Source organism: Mauremys mutica, chromosome 14, assembly GCF_020497125.1.
Source record: "Mauremys mutica isolate MM-2020 ecotype Southern chromosome 14, ASM2049712v1, whole genome shotgun sequence".
Lineage (NCBI taxonomy): Eukaryota > Metazoa > Chordata > Testudines > Geoemydidae > Mauremys > Mauremys mutica.
This window is the reverse complement of record NC_059085.1, coordinates 21,058,206-21,080,509: the sequence shown is the minus strand read 5'-3', so window position 1 is coordinate 21,080,509 and position 22,304 is coordinate 21,058,206. Positions and strand designations below refer to the sequence as shown.

The window sequence follows — 22,304 nt, the reverse complement described above, 5'->3', positions numbered from 1 at the left end:
AAGCGATAGCCTGTGTACAATTTATAAACACCGGCACCAGAACCCCGGCTTCAGGGAGAAGAAAGACACTTTTAGCTCTTTGCACCTCTAGAGAAAATAAATCCTGGTGCTGACAGGTAATTGATGATTTGTTTTATTTGAAAATAAAAGACTTACAGATATCTCACTCAGATTCAGAAAGCAAATTGACTGTCTGCGTAATCTATCTATCCGCCCCTTCAGTTTTACTTGGCAGGATCTCTAGTATAAACGAACGTGCTCTCCTTACCAGGAGAAGGTACATTTGTCAGTTGTTTAAAGACCTCCATAAAAACAATCAAACTCAAAATAAGCGAGTCGCCTGGACTTTAGGAAGGTTTTACAGAGTCCCCACCCGCTCTATGAAACTATTACCAAGACAAAAATCTGAATAAATTGTTGCTTATTATGCTAGTATTAATTTCCCCCCCAGGAGCTAATTAAATTCCTTCCTGAAACCCAGGGTTGAACAACAACAACAAAAGCCTACGATTTTAACTGTGTAGCAGCCAAGCCCATATCAGCTCGGCCTTGAGAAATATATTTTTAACGTAGCCTGCGTTAATATTATTGATTATTATATCCAAGATGTGCACCCTCTCATCACAGAATCAAACTGACTTGGATAGTCCTCCAGTCAAAAAGAGGTCCATTTGTTTATTACACTGGTTTATTTCACATTAGGTTTAGATACAATCAAAATCCTTTACGTACCTTTTTAATAAAAGTAGTATTCTCTTTGAGTACTGCAAAATTATAGCATTTACATCTTTCAAAGACTGTAAACAAAATAATACTAGCAAATAAATAATACTAGCATTGAAGTATACATTGTTAGATTTTTAGACGGCTGTATAAAATGAGATTTGATTTATAGAATATAATACAGACAATGGTATAAACAATACAGATCTAAGATTCTGTGGGCGACTTCTCAGCGATTTCTGAGTTTGGTTTTCATTTTTCTCGTTTTTGGGGTACTTAACCACTAGGGCGATCTGAACCACAGAGTTTAAATTGCGTTTGGTTGATGATCTGCTGAAATTAACTCTTTTAATACAATTTAAAATAGCGCGTAACACATGGAGGATACAGCGCTAGAGGTGGGGGAAAAGGCAGGACTAACCCTTGCAAAAGGGGAAAAAATTAACAAGCCAAGATACCTTCAAAATTACATTTTGCTTCACTTATTGTCCAGATCATCACTATTACAAGTGTTTGTGCCTGCAGCTTGTTAAACTTTTTCTAAGCCTGATCAGGGGCTAATAATTCCATTGAGAGATCGTATTTTCTGTTTAAGAATAATAAAAGCCCATTTAAACTTTATTGAATTAAAGCAAAAATTAATTTTCGATATTCACACATATATTACAGAATAATAGTAAAAGTTCAATATACTTCCTGGAGTTTAGTTGGGCCACATTTTACAAGAGCTAAACAAGCATCAAAACATTTAGCAGCCTTAAATTCCACAATCACTCAGAATTACATAGAAATATTGAAATACTCTGGTCAGCCTTGGCTGTGAATAGTTCTTCATGTATAAATTTCTCTCTTTTTCTTTAAACTTTTGTCAGCCAGTATACAGCAAGATTTGCATTTTATCTTTTGTGGCATCTATGTACTCAAAAATACTTTGCTTTTTTAATGTTAAACTCAGATAAAGAGTCAAGAATAACATGTTTTAAAAACAAAACTACAAAATATGAAGAACAATGTAAATACTGAAGATATAATAGTGTGATACGGGAACCACTGGGGAAATGATGGCAAATTACACCAGTGATACACAGATTTTAACTAATTTGGGGTGGAAAGAGGGGAATATAAATGGAGATATGATCAATTACAATGTCTCCTATCGGTTGGCTGCAACAACAAAAATAATTGTTCAAAGCAGATGTACACAAACCTAAGCAAGATTTAGCTTCTTTAATATTTGAATGTAAAAAGTTTGCTGTCCAAGGCTTTTCATAACCAGCTACAATTTGGGAATTTGTAAGAAATTCTCTGACTTGCTGCTTTCTCTCTGTTCAGATGATAAGTTATTTAAAGAGGGAACACTAGAAATCCAGAGAATGTCGAATACTTCCAGCCTCCCATCAAGTTTCCTCTCTCCAGTTTTAGATAAACTCTGTCTCCTTTCTCCATTTGAATCAGGACTCCATTGCTGGCAGCTTCCCGGGTCACATCTTGGTCCCCTGCAAAGGCGGAAATCACTGGCCATCCATTTAGCATCAAACTCACCTAAAGAGCAAGATAAAACAAAGCGCTCTGTAAATTAAAATCAGACAGGGATAACAGCCAGGGCTTCATAACTGCTTCCAGGATCACCTGGCAAAATAGTCACTCTATTATTTCTGCCACATGAAACTCTAGATATTTCTAAAAATGAAATGCAAGTCTAATGTCAGCTAGGGTACAAATTCTAAAGAAAGGGGATCTTTTATTTCTGCTTTGGATTGACTGCCTACATCAAAACACACCACACATATAAAATAGGACACTGATCCTGTTTTGAACAATTTCAATAGGATGCCTTTGCTTTAAGGGTATGAAGAGGTCTCTCCCTACTTATTGAAAGATGGCTTTATGTGAAACCTCAAAAGGATGAAGAGAAGTGCCACTGCAGCTATAGTCAATGGCTTTGAAGTGTATTCAGGAGGTAGTTTTCCTTTGTTAGGCAGCAAAAACAATGTACCACTACAGAGTCAATAAGCACTGTATATCTCACACTAATAATACCAGCACTGTACACATCACATTAATAATGTACTACATGCCTAATCTGGTCGTGCATAAAAAATACACACACACAATAATTTGCTCTGTACCTATATAAACTGTAATTTGCTATTTAGATTATATGACCTGCTACTCGGCAGGTAATGTATAACAGTATACATGCATAAGGTATATATACCATATACAATACACACACATTCAGCAACAGATCTGCGGTATCAAGATTAGATGCTTCAGTCCCCAGCCTTCTACATCACCGGTTAAACCTTGTACAATTACCAAATGTTAAAAAATCCCTGTTCCATACACCTTGCCAAACCAGAGAGAGGGACACGCTGATTTTAACCTAATAATCATGATATAATTTTTCCATCTCTTTTTTTAAAGTGTTTCATAATTTGAGTTAAAGATAAATTGCACTTAGTCGAATAATGTTTAGGTTTTCCTGGAGATTAGTGCTGATACGTTGGGATCAGTGTTCGCGGCCTTGCGTTACACGGGCAACGGGAATGGGAAAAGCATGAATTGCTTGTACCACTAAGCGCTCATTTTGGGTGGCTCATCTGTCACCAGTATATACTCAGCCATCCCAGGACAAGCAATGCGCCAGAGGGGGCCGCGGCAAGGCCCTAGACGCGTTAGAGCAGCTTTCACGACACTCTCCTATTTGAAAATATCGCTAGGGAAAGTTCAGCACTTTCTGTTTAAAACGCCTCCTCCCAAGCTCATGATAGAAAGGATCAGTATATTACCACACAACAGGAGAGCTCCTAAAGAGCCACCCCTGATACAAGAAACACTATCTAGCCTCCTGACTTTCCCCTTCCCTCTGAATTTTCTTGGGTTACTGACATGAAACGCTCCACACCTGACGCTGCCAAGTCCCCCAGGATAAATGCACCAGCTCTAGCTTAACCACGCGGAGCGAAGTTTGGGGGCCTTTGGCGCCGGGCACGGGCGCGCCTAACCCCGACCAACGCGCCCAGCGAGCAAAGGCAGAGAGGAGCGGAGTCTGACCTGGATGGTTTGCCTGTTGTACACCTTCACCACGTGAAAATTAAAACTGTAAATCCCTTTCCTGGGCGAGATAAAAGTGCTTCTTTCCGAGTCGAAGTTGCTTCCGATATTCACTAGCACCTGCAATGGAAACGGGGACATCAGCATCACAGGGGGGAGCGGAGGGACCCGCAGGGGCGTGTGCTAGGGCACCGGGCTGGGCTTCCCCGGCTCAGCGTCCGGAGCTGTCCTGCCCACCCACCCTCTGCCCTCCACCCCCCGCAGCTGGGCACAGGCTGCCCCGGGGCGGGGCTCGGCTCGCAGGCTCCCTGCCCGCGCCTCGCTGGGTCGCAGTCCCCGCGGCCGTCTCTGCTGCCTGCCCCCCTTCGCGCTGCTGGAAAGTTTCCGCGCCTGGGTGTTAACGGGCATTTCTGCGGAGCGGCTTCCCCCGGGGGAACAGCGGGACGCTGCCATTCGCCCGCCCGCCCGCCCGCTGGTTCACGCGGCCGCCCGTCTCTGGCGCAGGGCGAGGGGGACGCGGCTCCGGCAGGACCTCAAGCCACCACTCCGCCGTCTATCCCCTCCCTCAACCCGGCCGACAACTGCCCCACAGACCCCCCCGGCCCGCCCCACGGATCCCCGGGCAGCCCGCGCCCCGCCCGCGCTACCTGGTCGAAGTAAATGAGCATGGTCCGGTTGCTCATCTCGGAGGGCTCGTGGTTGGTGCTGCGGATGGCGGAGAACGCCACCTTGGCGCTGCCCGAGCGCACCGAGATGCCCAGCGCCGTGCCCGTGGGGTCCGAGGTGGGGCTGGAGTCGCACACCACCAGGCACTTGCCCTCCAGCACGATGGGCTCCGTCTCGTTCTGCCCGCACGCCAGCCCGGCCAGCCACGCCACGCCGAGGAAGAGCTCCAGCCACAGCATCGCGCCGCGCCGCGCCGCACCGCGCCGCGCGCTCAGAAAAGCCACGGAGCGGGCTCCGCTTCCAGCCCAGGCACCTCTCCCGGCTTCCCCCCGCCCGCTTCTACCGGGCCAGCAGCAAATCCAGCGTCCCGGGCGGTTTGCAAACCCGGCTCCCCCCTCCCGCGCTCGGGCCAGTGCCCCGGGCGGCTCCCCTCGCCCTCTATTCCAGAGCCGGGTGGAAAGCCCCGCGGCGCGTCGGCAGCGGCCCCTGAGCAGGCAGAGGCGCGCGCGGAGACATAGCGCGGCAGCTCCCGCCAGCCCCGCCGCCCGCAATGACGGATGTGGCCAATAGCCCCGCCGCTGCCCGGGCACACAAAGGCGCCGCGCGCCGCCCCCCCACCGCCTGCCCCGGCCCGGCGTCAGCGCTCCCCGGCCCGCCCCCTGGCCAACCAGCGGCAGGCGCTCGCCCGGCCAGCCAATGGGCGGCCAGTCCGTCTCTTGCCACCTGACGCCCGGGCTTTTGTTATTAGGTGCGAGAGGCAGGTGCGGAGCCGCAGCCGGGACTCGCCGAAGTCCGGGAGGGGAGCGCGGACCTGCCTCGGCCGCGCCTCAGCCGGCCCCGGCGCGCGGGACAGGTAGGGGGGCGGGCCGAGCCGAGCTGAGCTGGGGGCAGCGCTTCGTGCCGCCGGGAGCTGAAGGCAGCGGGCGGCGAGGCAGGCAGGGGCGGGCTCTGGGCCAGGCAGCGGCCCCGCCGCCAGGCTCGCTCCCTGCCGCGCCCCGCTGCCCGCGTCCAGATACACCCCCCCCCCTTGTGCCTAGTGGCACGTGCGCCCCCGCCTGGGGGGGTTGGGAGCCGCTGTGGCGCGGCAGGGGCGGCTCTGCTGGAGCCCGCTTGCAAAGGGGAGAGGGGCGCTCGGCTGCGGCCCGTGAGCCCCGAGGGCGCGGGGGTGGGTAGATAAAGGGGTTGAGTGGGCGGGGGGAGGCCGTGTGTGTGCAGGTCAGCGGAAGTCCGCCTGTGCAAGAGGGAAGCAAGTGCGGCCTGACGCTACTCTCACTTACAGCGATGTAAATCCGGATTAAGCCACTAAACTCGGTGACGTTACTCCGGATTGTGCAGAGGCAGCGTGCATGGAGGGGGAGGTACAGCTCAGCGGCAGGTTGTGTGGCCCATGTTCATCCTTAGTGGAATTCCCGGGTTTGCAGCGGATTGCCCCGGGGATGAATTGGGCTGTGCGCGCCAAGGGGGAAGGTGCGGTGCGTGTGCATGAGGTGAAGGCAAGGTGCAGTCCAGGTCGAGCCTGGTGGTGCAGGCATTTACAGACGCCCCTCCTCCATTTCCTGTAAAGATGGGGGTGGGAGAGAGAGGGAGCGTTTCTGGGGTCCCTTATGGGGTTGAATCGTTTGGCTGTTTGCTCTCTTAAGTTCCTCCTTTGCTACTGCACGTCCTGCCCCCGAGGGCAGGAGCTAGAAGCATGGAGAGACTGGAAAAGTTGCAGCTACTTCCCGGGTAGAAGTGTCCTCCTACGTGAGGTTCCATCTATATCCTAGTGCAGATGACTCCTGGCTGAGTGGCTTCTGCACTGGTACTGTAAAGGGCTTAAGATTATGTGCTTTTGTGACACACCAGTAGGTCACCTGACTTCTATGTTACTACGGGTAAGTAAGGAAAGCAGGATTTAGCCCATGACATTAGGCTAGGGGAGGTAGATGTAGTAGGGGAAGCTCAGACACCTCCCATCGGCTATAAGAGCTGGGAGCCTAGTTTTTGTTTAAAATAAAATCTTTCCAAACCCAGCTCTAAGGAGTTGGCATTTTAATGCTGTTCTAAAGGTTAGCTGTTCAGATGTCAAAAGTTTTAATAGGGCCCAGGTCCCTTCACGTTCTCTGAAAGGCCGTGCAATGATCAGTGCTGCCAAATGAAACAAGTTAACATGATTAAAAAAAAAAAACAGAACAGAAAGAGTATCAACTTCAGTTTCATCTTTACTGTGGTTGAAATTTGGCCGTTTTTAAAGATCCTCTCTGTAGCACTCAGAGCAAAGGTCTGAGATCCAAGGAGACTCAGTTCTTAGCTCACTTGATTTTTTTAGTGTCAACCCTCATGTAAAAATTGTGGGAGAGGAACAGGATTTTATTATCAACAGACGCAGTATCTCAGTTGAGCCTTACTAAACAAGAAACTTTAAAAGCATATATTTAGGCTTCCAGGATTTTCAATTTATTGTACTGCTCAGGAAATGGATCTTAAGGAGACTTGCAGTGGCATCTATGTTGTTGCTTTTGGATGTTCCAATTCCCTACCCTTTGGGGTAGCACTAATGTGGAGCATACATTTAGTACTATTCAGTAAGATCAAACGTTGCTCGCTGTAGCTGGGTATGTTACGACTATCCCTTTTGGATGGGATAGCATAACATTGCAATCTGAAACTGCAAAAGAAAAGCATTCACTGATGAAGTATTTGAAGTGAACAATCAGACCAAAGAAAATTCTTTTCTCGTCCGACCATACTATCAGATCTGTTTTCAAAACTGATTTGATATTCCCAGGTAAAATCTTGAGTGGAATTTCATAGCAAGACTCAGCTGTGCTCTTGTAATATTTGATGCCATTGTCAAAAAAAAAAAGCCTCCATGCAGGTCATTATGAGTTTCTGTAACTACTGATTTTAAATCACTTCATTTTTGAGGCCATAATTGTGAAGTCTTATTTTATACATAAAGATCAGATCCTGTAAACACACACACAATTTTACTCACACGACTAGCTCTGTTGGTGCTAATGTCAGTACTTACCTATGTATAACTTTACTTACAGTATTGAGGCCTAAGGTTGGAATAGGGCTTGATTTAAGAGTAAGAGACATAGATGGCAACCTATAGCATCATACTGCAGGGGGCACCAAAGTACCCCAAACTCTTTCCCAGAAAGTGGGAAGAGGAACAGTATGGCATCCTCCAAAATGTTGGCTCAAGGGTATAAAACGGAAAGAGAAAATAGAAAGGAGGTAAAAAAAAAAAATCAAATGGAGTGGAGACAAAAACACAAAACCCCAAGCATACCACCTTGAAGACAGAAGATAACATTGTTCTGGCTCCTTTATTCTAAGTTTTACATGCTAGCCTATGCTTTTGGGGAAGCCCTCAAGGAAGTGATTTATAGGTTTATTTTTTTAAATTTAAATATATTGCTAGTATTGTTGACCCTCTTGACTGGGATTGGAAGTTGGGAAGCCAACTTTTTTCTTTAAGGTAGCAGCATGCTTGAAGCAAGGGGAGTTGTGACTCACCTATTGGCATCGATTGAAACAGAGCCAAGCACCATGCATTTCATAGGACACTCATGCCTTGTCTCCCCTTCCTGGATTGCGGGTGAAATGTCAAGGAAAGATGCAAATTAAGATTTGATGGATAACCTTCACTTTCTAACTTGGTAACGTTAATGTTTCTCAACTTTTCTTCTTTTAATGTAACATCTATCTGTAGGTCTCCCTCTTAAATTTAGCACTTCGTGGGGGACTGGATGCCTCAGGTCATTACCAGTGAGCTACAGAGCCATTCATTTGTAGCTCACCAATTTGAGTCCAGCCCAGATCAGAAGGGATTACAAGTTGTTTCCATCTAAAGGATGTCTGGTTGCCCTTATAAGATGAGTTTGGTGGGTCTCCATTCCTGGTCCCACATCACAAATTCCCCATCAAGCTTTGAACTAATTAGCAGACGGCCAAGAACTGCACAGGGCATGGAAAGTAAATGACCCCTGTTACTCTTAGCTGAAATCCTTCCCTCCAAATTCATGGTTGAGGCAAGTGTGTGTGCATCATGCACAGGTCTGTTGGTCTGATACCTTTCACGAGCACTATAGCCACACAATTTCTTAAGCAGCAGCTCTGGTTACATGCAGATTAGTTCATTACATAATTTGCATAAAATGTTAAATGGCGTTGCCCAAAACTTGGTAGCTATATTGAAAATCTGTGTGTGGACAGAGGACTCTGGCTCTGAGTACGAAAGAAGAAGGATCAGCAGGAGGAATGTAAGCAGTGAGATGTAAAGACACGTATTAATTAGTGTTGAGTAAGATATCGAAACTGGGAATACTTGCAAATGCAGAAGTTTTCAGAGATTCAGGAAATAGATTAATTCATCTGCCTGCAAAACTCCAATGGCCATTGCCCTCGTATGTCATCTGAAGATCTAACAGCACCAAAAGCCATATCTGGGGGGATGGTGTCAAGGTATTGGCAAACCGTTACTGACTGAAGCTGAGGTATCCTCCAGAGAAGTCATGTCTTTTAAAAATCATGCTTTCGAGAACAAGGTAAAAGCGTGTTGTGTGTATGGTATCTACCCAGGAGCAGGTTTTGGAGGAGCTGCTGTTGGTTTCAAGTCTACAGAACATCTACAATTTCCCCGCCCTTCCCACCACTCAGTTTTAAAACACTTTGAAAATCATTTGGAAAAATATATTTTGAAACCGAATGATCCTCTTGAGTTTCTGAAGAACCACTTCAGGAGCGATTACTGTACCACTCAAACCGAGTGGCTTGTTTATTTTATTCAGTAAGAATACAATAGGCCAAAAAATACCATGTTTGACTCTTTAGTAGCGAGTTTAATGCTCATCAAAGGTACTAGACTGATATCTCTAGAAACAAAAATTTGGTCTACATGCAAGGCAGGTTAATCATGAACAGCAGCAATGCAAGCTTCTCTTCATCACAGCGCCTAAATCCTGATCTAGAAGGATCAACTTTAGTGGCTGAGAAGGTAGTTCACTTTCCATAGATATTCAACTTTAGCTTTGCTACAGAGATGGCCCACAAGAGGCCAAATTTGTGGGGGGGTTTTCTCCCCCAAACACACACAGATGTCCATGATAAACCCTTATTTTTGCCTTCAAACTGAGTTTATCAACAGTTTATCTATGAATGATGCCGCCTTTTCAAGGAATATTTACTTCCCAATTTGGTCTTTCTTGAGTAAAGACCACAAGATTTTGCCCATAACTGGATAATTTGTATGAAATTCAGTTTGTTTGCTGCTGTGTTACAAAGGATAAATAACAAAAAGCAATTCTTCTGAAAGGTTTGATAAATCTCAGTCTAAGATTTGGGATCTGTAACTGTCCATATAAACAGTTTTTCACCCAGAGCATCTGTTGGGGTTTTTGTACAAAATTTTAGAAATATAAGAATTCAATTTAGAGCAAAATGCTCTTGCTGATCCACACTGCGAGCTGTCTATAAGCTTCCCTCATTTTTTGTTATCAGAGATGTTTGCATGAAGCTATGATAATTCTGATGTCATGTTCGCTTCCACAGTGAGCAATTATGATCTCTCAAAGAACAGATTGACTTCGGCAGGAGAGTAGGCAGCAGGGGCAGATGAACTGTTAGGGTCCTATCAAGCAGAAATTATCTTCAACATTCCATGCCCTGTAGAATATGTAAGGCCACAGATGCTCACTGTGCAGCAGGTGAGCCTAACCAGGCTGGTGCATAGAGACTGGCACAGATGCCAAAAGGGGGTTGCCTTAGGCCAGGCTGATAATTTGGCACAAAGGTGCAATAACTGGGCTTAGCATCTGGCCAGCAATATGCATAGCTCATGCATAGCACCTAAAGAGCATGGCCAAAGTTATCATCTAGGTATGTTCAAAACCTGAGTTTCAACATGTGATTTGGTCAAATCAAAACCCGTTTCCTCCAGAACAGTCTTGTGCTGCTTCATGTTGAGGGACATTTCCACACTTGTTTTCAAACCTCAGCCAGTTTGGTTGAAAAACACTTCATATTAAGTTAATACTTCAAAAAAATCATTCTCTTCATGTTCAGAAATGTCTGAACAATTTTTCGGTGAGACTTTGGAAGAAAAATTCACCTTTATGCAAAATTCCTGCATGGAAAATTTTATTCTTAGAGGTGAAAGTTGCAGAAAGTTATGAGCAATTGGAAACAGGAGGTTAGAAGGAAAACTTTTGATGCAGTCCTGAGTAAAGTGGTGGCCACTATTATAATACTACAGGAGATATTTCAGTATAAAACTATCCAAATCTAAGTGACATTGGGCTCAGCGTTGGCTGTTTTTTGTTTGTAAAAGTAATGCTATTCACAAAGAATTGAAAGTAATAATGGCTGCTGCTCCTTTTTATTGTCCATTTAAAATATACCATGTTTCACTTCTAATTCCTTCTTACCACATTTCTGGGTGGATGTTAAACACACTTTCATTTACTTCAGTGGGAACAAAGTAGGTCATCTCTGAATCCTTTGAAAACCCTTCCCTTAACAAATAAACCACCAAGCATAGCTAGTTATGTGGACTGAATTTGCTACCTGTAACAACTAGGTGTCTAGCTCTTCAAATATTTTTTTCCAATATTGGGATGAAAGCTCACCTTATCAGCTGGTCTTTCTTATGACTGGGTCTCTGCTGCTGGGTTTACTGATGACTTGAGACTTATTGCATGACTTAGCTGCAATGTTAGCATGTCACCCTTTAAATACAAACAAACATGTTTCTATTGTCATAGTGCCTCTGTGAAAACAGAAGTGCATTGTTACAAAAACTAACTCAATAAAGAAAAATTAGTAATAAATCAAACTTGTCATTAAATGTTAATGATATAAAGAAACAAGTCGCCAACAAATTGTGAGCTAAGAGCAGTGTGTTTTGTAATTCTTATAGCTACAGCTATCCAGGACATGGTTTCACCCAAAAAATAAACTTTTTAAAAAAAATACTGCACAAATTACATTGAAATGTCTAGTGACAGAGAGGAGAGAAGGTGTTAGCTGTTACTGGTCTTTTTCCCCCACTCACAATATTTAAGGGTTGTGTTTATATGCTAAAATAATGACTTTATTTTAACAGATTTACTATCACATATAAGCTGATTTTTTTTTCTCATGTAGCTTAGATTGGGTTCTCCCCCCTTATTTTTGTCTGTGTTTCAAGATGCGTCTCACACGTAGTGGATGCAATAATAATATAGTAACTTAGTGTGTGTTGTCTTGAAGGATCCCAAATTGGTTTACAAATGATGGGTTAAACCTTATAGTCACCCTCCGTGCTGAGGAAGCCTGTCACGCTGTGCCAAAGGTGGTGAGTGACGTTTCCCTGTGCATCCTCCCTCCCCAGAGGCTGCTGTTCTTGCTGAGGAGTGTTGCCACTTTACTATTCTTCTGCTTCACTCAGTGCAGAGAGGTGGGAGCAGGACTGAGTAAGGCTAGGTGGGAAGGAGACATGTACTTTGGTGTGTGGGCCATATAAATACCTAAATGGATGCACTCACAAGAGCATGGTACAGAAACAAACCAACCAAAAAGTATCTGATTGTTGCTTCTTTCTGGAGTAAGTGTGATAGTAACTCTGAATATTCAGATGCAGAGCTGGCTCCTCTGACCTGAGCTATACTTCAGTCTCAGATACCATCTGCTCTCTTTTCCAGTCCCATATTGCCACTGCCCAGCTGGACCCAGCAACCTCACATACATCCGCAGTAGCTGGTCCATGGTCCAGCTCAACCTTGCAAATCTCCTCCTAATCCTTCATTTCTGCCCCCCCCCCCATCTTCCCTCAGCAGTGACAGTCCCAGATCCCAATTTCCATGTGTTTATTATTCCCTCAATGAGCCTGGTGACTTAACACAATACTACTCCCAAGGTGACGTGCCAGTCCACCACCACCATTAGCAACACTGGGGATGATTGAGGTACATACACAGCACCACAGAAATGCAGCCACCTGAGGGTGTAAAGCAGTAGGTAGACATACAACCTGAACACAGAACACTATCTGTGAAAGGAGGGAGATTCTATTCTTTTGGGAGCTTTTCTCTTTTCCATGTGGAGCAGTGAGGGCCTGCACATAGGAAACTGTATGGCACTCAATTTATCTACCAGAGTCAGCGTTCTGGTTTTTGAAACCATTGCTCCAGGGAATCTGAACATTTCACACCCAAGGAGTGAATTTTGGGTTGGGGGAGAAGCAGTGGGGGAAAATGGTGGAACTGTATGCATGTGCCACTCTCAATACCTGCTGGCTTCCCCCACAATGGGGAAAGCATGAGTGGTTGGGTTGGATCTTCTCAGTATATGGGTGCTTTAGGCCAGCACAGCTATATACAGAACCGACCTGACAATCTGATTTTAATGGAATTATTCCTGTATTACATGGATATGAGAGGAGAATCAGGTGCTTATCAAGGCTAAAATAAAAAAAAAGCCATTGTAATTCAGTCTTCAGCTGATATACTGATCCCTACAATTTCTGAAAGTTCAACTTTTATTTTTTTAACTGTAGAGCAACTCGTCAGCAATTAAAATATTACCAGTAAACATTCACTACAGAGCCATTCCCATAAGCATCCCACTGGTTATTCAACAGTTAAAAGTATCCCTAACCTTTTAAGCAGAATTGAAATGAAACTGTAGTTAAAGTGCAATTCTTCTAGGCACTTTTTTTTTGATAGTCCTTTGGGCTCCTGTTTAGGACAGGTCTCGCTATATTTATTCCTCTCTATATTTGAGTGGGAAAATTGTTGGTAATCTTGTATATTTTCATGAAAAAAAAAACAAGTTATAAGTTCCATCAAACACTGACTGCAGCAGCTTTTTAAAAGAAACATTCTACATAATCCCCACCAGTGAGCTCATTAACATAAATGATGGAAATCTCACCTCAGATTCCAAGTCAGCATATTTTTCTAACATACCAAGCCGATTGTCTCTCTCTATAACAACGATGGAGGAATTCATTCTATAGAGTAGTGAAAATGCTCCCCTTTGCTACTGCGGATGTAGATGAGGTTGCTGGGTCCAGCTGGGCAGTGGAAATATGGGACTGGAAAAGAGAGCAGATGGTATCTGAGACTGGAGACTGCAAATATAGTAGAACCTCAGAGTTACGAACTGACCAGTCAACCACACACCTCATTTAGAACCGGAAGTACACACAATCAAGCAGCATAGAGTCATAAACAAAGGTCAGAAGGGACCAATATGATTGTCTAGTCTGACCTCCTGCACACCACAGGCCACAGAATCTCACCCACCCACTCCCGCAACAAACCCCTAACCTATGTCTGATCCTCTGAAGTCCTCAAATCATAGTATAAAGACTTCAAGGTGCAGAGAATCCTCCAGCAAGTGACCCATGCCCCACGCTGCAGAGGAAGGCAAACCCCTCCCAGGGCCTTTGCCAATCTGCCCTGGAGGAAAATTCCTTCCTGACCCCAAATATAGCGATCAGCTAAACCCTGAGCATGTGGGCAAGACTCACCAGCCAGACACCCAGGAAAGAATTCTCTGTAGTAACTCAGATCACACCCCACCCCATCTAACATCCCATCACAGGCCATTGGGCATATTTACCACTAATAGTCAAAGATCAATTAATTGCCAAAATTAGGCTATCCCATCATTCCATTCCCTCCATAAACTTATCAAGCTTAGTCTTGAAACCAGATATGTCTTTTGCCCCCACTGCTCCCCTTGTAAGGCTGTTCCAGAACTTCATTCCTCAGATGGTTAGAAACCTTCATCTAGTTTCAAGTCTAAACTTATATCCATTTATTCTTGTGTCCACATTACTACTGATCTTAAATAATTCCTCTCCCTCCCTGGTATTTATCCCTCTGATATATTTATAGAGAGCAATCCTATCTCCCCTCAGCCTTCTTTTGGTTAGGCTAAACAAGCTGAGCTCTGAGTCTCCTTTCATAAGACAGGTTTTCCATTCCTCGGATCATCCTAGCAGCCCTTCTCTGAACCTGTTCCAGTTTGAATTCATCCTTCTTAAACATGGGAGACGAGAACTGCACACAGTATTCCAGATGACGTCTCACCAGTGCCTTGTATAACGGTACTAACATGTCCTTATCTCTACTGGAAATACCTCGCCTAATGCATCCCAAGACTGCATTAGCTTTTTTCACGGCCATATCACATTGGCGGCTCATAGTAATCCTGTGATCAACCAATACTCCGAGGTCCTTCTCCTTCTCTGTTACTTCTAACTGATGAGTCTCCAGCTTATAACAAAAATTCTTGTTATTAATCCCTAAATGCATGACCTTGCACTTCTCACCATTAAATTTCATCCTATTACTATTACTCCAGTTTACAAGGTCATCCAGATCTTCCTGTATGATATCACTGTCCTTCTCTGTGTTGGTAATACCTCCCAGCTTTGTGTCATCTGCCAACTTTATTAGCACACTCCCACTTTTTGTGCCAAGGTCAGTAATAAAAAAATTAAATAAGATTGTCCCAAAACCGATCCTTGAGGAACTCCAGTAGTAACCTCCCTCCAGCCTGACAGTTCACCTTTCAGTATGACCCGTTGTAGTCTCCCCTTTAACAATTCCTTATCCACCTTTCAATTTTCATATTGATCCCTATCTTTTCCAATTTAACAAATAATTCCTCATGTGGAACCGTATCAGATGCCTTACTGAAATTGAGATAAAGGAAACACAGTGGATCTAATTTATCTAAAAAATGTGTTCCTTTCTCAAAGAAGGAGATCAGGTTGGTTTGGCATGATCTACCTTTTGTAAAACCATGTTGTATTTTGTTCAAATTATCATTGACCTCAATGTCCTTAACTACTTTCTCCTTAAAATTGTTTTCCAAGACCTTGCATACTACAGATGTCAAACTGACAGGCCTGTAGTTACCCGGATCACTTTTTTTCCCTTTCTTAAAAATAGGAACTATGTTAGCAATTCTCCAGTCATACGGTACAACCTCTGAGTTTACAGATTCATTAAAAATTCTTGCTAATGGGCTTGCAATTTCATGTTCCAGTTCCTTTAATATTCTTGGATGAAGATTATCTGCTCCCCCCCCATTAAACTGTTCGAGTTTGGGTTCTACCTTGGATGTGGTAATATCTACCTCCATATCCTCATTCCCATTTGTCATCCTCCCATTATCCCTAAACTCCTCATTAAAGACTGAGGCAAAGTACAGGTCTGTCTCATTTTACGCTGGGGTTACGTTCCGCAGTCAGCGCTTAAAGCGAAAATCGCGTATAGTCAAAATTACATTGAGTGTGGTGGCGGGCGGGAATCGCCCGCACTACAGAAACAGTATATAAATTATTGTTTTTCTCTCTGTTTTTTTGTTTTTGCCGACCGCGTAAAGCTGAAATTGCGCATGTTAAATGTGCCTAAGAGGCAACAGACCTGTATTTGTTTAGATATTGGGCCATGCCTAGATTATCCTTAACCTCCACTCCATCCTCAGTGTTTAGCAGTCCCACTTCTTCTTTCTTTGTTTTCTTATTTATATGGCTATAGAACCTTTTACTATTGGTTTTAATTCCCTTTGCAAGGTCCAACTCTACATGACTTTTGGCCTCTCTCACTTTATCTGTACATGTTCTGACCTCAATAAGGTAGCTTTCCTTGCTGATCCCTCCCATCTTCCACTCCTTGTAGGCTTTCTACTTTTTCTTAATCACCTCTCTGAGATGCTTGCTCATCCAGCTTGGTCTACAATTCCTGCCTATGAATTTTTCCCCTTTCTTGGGATGCAGGCTTCTGATAGTTTCTGTAACTCTGACTTGAAGTAATTCCAGGCCTCCTCCGTCTTTAGATCCACAAGTTCTTCAGTCCAATCCACTTCCCTAGCTAATTTCCTTAATTTTTTAAAGTTAGCCCATTTTGAAATCAAAAACCCTATTCACAGATCTATTTTTGTTTATCCTTCCAGTTAGTTTGAACTGAATTAGCTTATGATCGCTCGAACCAAGGTTGCCCCCTACAACTTTTTCTTCTATGAGGTCTTCACTACTCACCAAAACCCAATCTAAAATGGCATCAGAGACAAAAAAACAAAAACAAAAAAAGCCAGTACAGTACTGTTCAACATATACTACTAAAAAAAGGGAAAGTTTTTTAAATTTTTTTGACAAGGTAAGGAAACTTTCTGTGCTTGTTTCATTTAAATTAAGATGGTTAAAAGCAACATTTTTCTTCTTCCTAGTAAAGTTTAAAAGCTGTATTAAGTCAATGTTCAGTTGTAAACTTATGAAAAAACAACCATATGGTTTTGTTCAGAGTTACGAACAACTTCCATTCCTGAGGTGTTCGTAACTCTGAGATTCTACTGTAGAGAGGAGCATGGGGCAGCAGACCTCGGATTGGGAAGAGAAGGCTCTGACTCTGTGGCATGCTTCTCTTGTCTGCTAACTTTGTGGAAGTCTTCCATGAGGATCAGCATCTGTGAAGGGAGTGGACATGTGGAATGTGATGCAGAGCGTGTTCGAAGGGGCAGCTGTAATTGATTTGGGCATTGTCTAGAGGAAAAAAAAGGTAGCTCTAAATAAAAGGATAGGCAACTACCGACACCCTGTTCCTCCCTGCCCCCTCCCCGTGATATGGCAGCATTATCTATTGTATATATTTGAAGTGGGTTATTTAATCCATTCAGATAGTGTTAATATTGCTCAGTATGCGACTGTGCCTCACCATGCTGGGGCCGTGCAAACTGTCAAGTCACATTACAGTCCCAGCGCTGGCTAGTGAACAGAAGCCTCAGGAAATGTCACCCTCCCCAGTAGCAGCAGCAGAGATAACATTAAGGGCCTGATCCTGTTCCCACTGAAGACAATGGCAAAACTCCCATTGTGTTTAGTGATAGAGGAACAAGCCCTAAGGGTACGTGTACACTTTGAACTGGGTACAATTCCCAGCTGAAGGAGGCACGTTTGGGCTAGCTCTGATCGAGTTAGTGCACTAAATATAGAGTGTAGCTACTGCTGCAGGCTGCCCCAAGTACATGCCTGGCATCGCTGATACCCGCATGCTGCTGTACCTACCCTCTGTATTTAGCATGCTCGCTTGATGAAAACTAGCATGTCTCCTCTCGAACTGGGAATTGCACCCCCAAGTCAAAATGCAGACATACCCTGAGAGAGTGGGAGCCTGGTGTACTAGTCCTAAAAGCCTGAGGAGTTAAGCTGCTAGGGAACGACTAGGCTAAGTCATTATATTTGTAAGCCATCTTGAGATAAATTGTGCACTAATACATTGCATAAAATAAACTTCTATTTGAATCTGTTCCATTCTATTTACTTGTGCTCCATTCTTATATATTGTGATATCTTGCTCTCGTCACAGTATAGTAAAATAACACTAACTAATAAGGACAAAAACTTAGGTTGGAAGAACCCAGATCATGTGGCATTCACTTTGTGTTTAGCTTTATCAGCATCGCACTAGCTGTTACCAATGTGACACAACTTGGATTATTTTTCTTTTCTTTTAACATCGTAGGGGATGGTATTTCTCACATTTTAAACAAAGGCTCCTCCTGCTAATGACATTTGGGCTTGATTTGAACATGACAAACTTCTAAAGGTTAAGCACATTTAGTATTTTACAAAATTATATGCAGCCCTAAAATAGAGCCTGGTCCTTCAGTCCTTACTCAGGCAAAGCACTCCGATTCCAGAGGGGAAAGAAGCGGCTGTTCGCATGGACACGCCTCCAGCACTCCTGTTGGCATTGTGCAGAGTGCTTCCTCACAACGCCTCTAAGAGATGCCACCAGGATGCGGTGATTCTGCACTGACCCCTAATGCTGGCAATGGCTTAAAGCTGCAAGCCAGCTCACTGTAGTGATAGTGTAATAGTAAAGATTCTTGCTACAAACTAAAGAGCCTTTCTAATGGAATCGTATGAGTACTCAGCATTATAATAAACTGTTAAGAAAGATTAAATGCAAGTAAAATATCCTAATCTTGTTGATGTGCCAGAAAAACCAAAATATTTTAAGATCACAAGAGAAATATTGTTTAAATATCACTTTATATTAAAACATGAAACTTAATTGCATTAATATGTGATTATTGCATCTGACTCAGGGTCAAGCAACACATTTCTTTTTCCTCCACACAAAATTCAGATCTTACAATGAGCCAGATGGGCACAAGGCGAAACTCCCACTCATATATTTTGAGTTTTGGTTGCAAATAGTATCAGAGCCAAAGTTCATCAAAGTCAATGGCCTTTTTTTTTTCTATCAGCTTCAGCGGGCTTTGAATCTAACTTGTAGGGTGCCAAATTGGGCCTTTTGTGTCATTTGTCAAACTACTGCAGGCTGCTCTCGAGATTATTTTGAAAAAGAACTGGTGTTGCCACCTTTGGAACCTGAACTTGTAGCTTGTGTTCCTTAAGGCTCACTGTGTATAGGAAAACACCTATATGTAGCAATAAGAACACTAACCCTCATATTGGGGAATGGGGGAGAGAATATTTATAACAATACACTGCTACCTCGATATACCGCCACCTGATATAACACAAATTTGGATATAACGCGGTAAAGCAGTGCTCCGGGGGCGGGGGCTGTGCACTCCGGTGGATCAAAGCAAGTTCAATATAACACAGTTTCACCTATAACACAGTAAGATTTTTTTTTTTTTTTTTTTGCTCCCAAGGACAGCGTTATATTGAGGTAGCGGTGTATTATAAACCTCTCAGATATTACATTTAATACCCCAAAATTGAAAAGAAAAATAGGGGGACAAACCTATGCTACAGGGTAGCTGAGAGAAGCTGGCGGTCTGCACCTGCCCCAGTGGGGCTAATTGTTTTAAAACTTGTGGCTGCATGTGAACTTGAAGATACTGTATTTTATGATTGTATGGCCTAGTTCTTACATGAAGGTATCTTTGCACTACTCAGTGTCAAAGGATCTTGAAGTGTGTATAAGTTACACTCATACAAGAGCAGCATAAAGGGGCCTTTGTGTATATGGGAGTCAACCCTACATGTGCAGTACCTATGGTTTTGCAAATCCCGTGCTCTGAAGGGGGTGTGGGAAATGGCAAGCTGAGGCCTTCACAAACATCACAATTATTTAAATGTTCCTATAAATATATTCAAAACTGGATTGTGCCGTTGTTGCCTCCAGCAATTTCCGGCAGAATGCTGTTTCAAATACTTACTCAAGGAATGTAATGCTTCTCTAACACTGTTCATCTGAGGGTCTCTAAGATAGCAAGGTGGGTATTGCCATTCCTGTTTTACAGATGAGGGCTGAGACTGAGTAGATCAATCACTTGCCCAGTGAGTCAGATGCAGCACTAGAAACGGATCATACATTTCCTGACTCCCTCTCCATTATAACCACTAGAGAATACTGCTTTCTGTCACTAGTTTCCGCTTAACTCTGTAGTCCACAAATTCATAATAAGAAATTAGAATTATGTTTGGTTCTGCTTCTACCCATAGGTCAAAGGGCTCACCTGCTGTATATTGTCATTTATACCAAACTTTACTAAATACAGTGCCCAATCCAAACCAACAACACAATCTGTAAGTTATCTATTGATATCTATAAAGCTATAATTACCTATACCAGGGGTTCTCAAATGTCATTGCACCACGACCCCCTTCTGACAATAAAAAATTACACACGACACCAGGTGGGGGACCAAAGCTTGAGCCTGCCTGCGCTTAGCCTCTCCTGGGGGCGGGAGGGGGCACAAGCCAAAGCCTGAGCCACCACCACCCCAGGCAGATATAAGGCCAAGGGTTTCAGCCCCAGGTGGTGGGGCCTGTAACCTGAGCCCCACGACCCAGGGCTGAAGCCCTTGGGATTTGGATTCAGCCTTAGGTGGTGGGGCTTGGGCTTCAGCCCCAGGCCCCAGCAAGTCTAACGCCAGCCCTGGCAACCCCATTAAAATAGGGTCGTGACCCACTTTGGGGTCTTGACCCACAGTTTGAGAACAGCTGATCTATACACTGTGTATTATACGTCTCAGTGTCAGGTTCTGTTGATATGACATCTCATGATCTAATTATACACATGTTCAATGTGTCTGGAAGTAACAGGGATGCTATGTATATGGCAGCAGCCCAAGAAATGATATAAAATAGATGCTGGTTCTGTGGGGTGGGATGGGCTAAGTCTTCGCACTGCTAACAGGTTCTTTTAAAAGTGATAGCTGTGGATTATGCAGCACTTGTGAGGAGATTTGGGCTGGGTATTTATAGCAAAGATCATTTGAGGGTCAAAAAGAGGGAGTTAGGGAAATATTGCCCTGTTGTGAGGCACTCAGGAATCTCACTTATGTTTCAGATAACGCACTCTTTGCTAGCAGCATTCAGCACAGGTTTAGGGAATACAAACATTTATTTAAATTTTGGGGTTTTAAAGAAATAGTTTTTGTACTCGCTTTTGAATGAGTGATTGTTCCTTTGTTGTTCAAGTGATCAGGGATTTCTTTGTTGTTCAGATTGCAGGGAATATTCGCCAATAGAGAATTGTAGCAGTGTTCCATGACACTACAGAATCCTACTTTTGTTCCCATAATACGATATTCTTTCTTGCTACGAGATGGCCTTCGCAAACCTGAAATGCTAGACTATATGAAAATTATTCTAGAAGTTCAGAAGTGCACATTTCTTCCATGGAAATCTACATCGCTACCCAAACCTCATCCCCATTACAGAAAGCACCAGACATACATACTAGCTTTTATTTACAATTTGAGAACAAAGTGTTGCAGTCGTTTGTTGTGCAATTAAATGGACACTGCCAGTCTGTTTAGGGCTCAATATGTACCTTTATTAAAGGATGGAAATCTTAAGATGCAAGCCAGTTGGTGGTCTTGGATACTATATATATTTTTCACATGTTCAAAGATATGACCTAATCATTGTGCTGAATTTGTAGACCTCCAGGTTAGGAGGCAATGTGGTCTTGTCTCTCTCTAATTCTTCCATTTACATGTTAGATGAACTTGGGCAAGTCACTGAGCTGCTCTGTGCCTTTGTTTACCAACTTCAAAGTGGGGATACATTTCGCATACTCACCTGTATAAATCATTTTGAGTTCTATGGATGAATTCCTAAGTTCTATTCACTGTTGATGTTTTACTTTAATAAATTATTCCAAGCAAGCATTGCTTTGGAGTGAGTCGGTCAAATAAGTCTTTATTAAAATAGTAATGCCTATCATGAACAAATAACTACCTTTGATGTTCATTAATATGTTGAAATGTTACTTATGGGGAGACTTCCTTTAGATCAGGTAACCTGCTAAAGATACGTTCTAAACAAATCCAAGAGCCCTTAGAGGCTCCTCTCTCATTACACTGGCACATTGCATATACAGTGGCATGAGTCGTGGCCCCAAATCACAAATAGAAATTCTTTATATATAAAGCATTTAAATGTCCTAATAAATAACACACAATCACATAACGCATACCACTGTGTTCACATTTAGCACTTCCCTGCTCCAATTCTTTCTTCCCCCTCCTCCCAACTTACTGTTTTGAATTATATGTGACTCCTGGAAAATGAAAATTATCCACATATTACTGTAATTGAATCAAAGTGCTCTGTTTCTGGAAAAAAAGGTATTCTTTATTTTCTGGCAGGCTCAGGGCTGCCTGTTTGTGATGGCAGTGTTCTTAGTCACAACAGGAAAGCCATCTTAGTCATAAACCACACTCATTGTTACAAAATCATGATTGGGCTCTATTTATGTCTTTGCATACCCATAACTGTAATTACATGCAGCTTTTAGTAGTTTTGAGAGTCACCCAAGCATTGTAGAAATAAGCCATTTGCAGTGACTTGGGATCCTGCTGATACAATACTTTCACAAACAAAC

At 43.4% G+C, this 22,304-nt stretch overlaps 1 protein-coding gene and 2 long non-coding RNA genes across 4 annotated transcripts in view; 1 reads left to right on the top strand and 2 right to left on the bottom strand.

Moving 5' to 3' along the window:
- Positions 1–218: 218 nt before the first annotated feature.
- Positions 219–4,804, bottom strand: CBLN1 (cerebellin 1 precursor). The gene is made up of 3 exons (XM_044986757.1): positions 4,428–4,804; positions 3,781–3,900; positions 219–2,265 (listed from the first exon to the last, which is right to left on the bottom strand). The coding sequence occupies exons 1-3, from the start codon at positions 4,683–4,685 to the stop codon at positions 2,068–2,070; spliced, it is 576 nt and encodes a 191-aa protein (XP_044842692.1). The 5' UTR covers positions 4,686–4,804; the 3' UTR covers positions 219–2,067.
- Positions 4,805–5,199: 395 nt separating this feature from the next.
- The window catches only part of LOC123349023, a 77,267-nt gene continuing 60,162 nt past the window's right edge, over positions 5,200–22,304 (top strand). For both annotated transcript variants that reach the window (XR_006573312.1, XR_006573311.1), the window contains exon 1: positions 5,200–5,299. This is a non-coding gene — a long non-coding RNA (uncharacterized LOC123349023). The remainder of the gene's footprint in view (positions 5,300–22,304) is intronic.
- Positions 7,968–13,498, bottom strand: LOC123349024. Its single transcript, XR_006573313.1, has 3 exons — positions 13,348–13,498; positions 11,064–11,162; positions 7,968–8,024 (listed from the first exon to the last, which is right to left on the bottom strand). It is a non-coding gene; the product is annotated as an uncharacterized LOC123349024 (long non-coding RNA).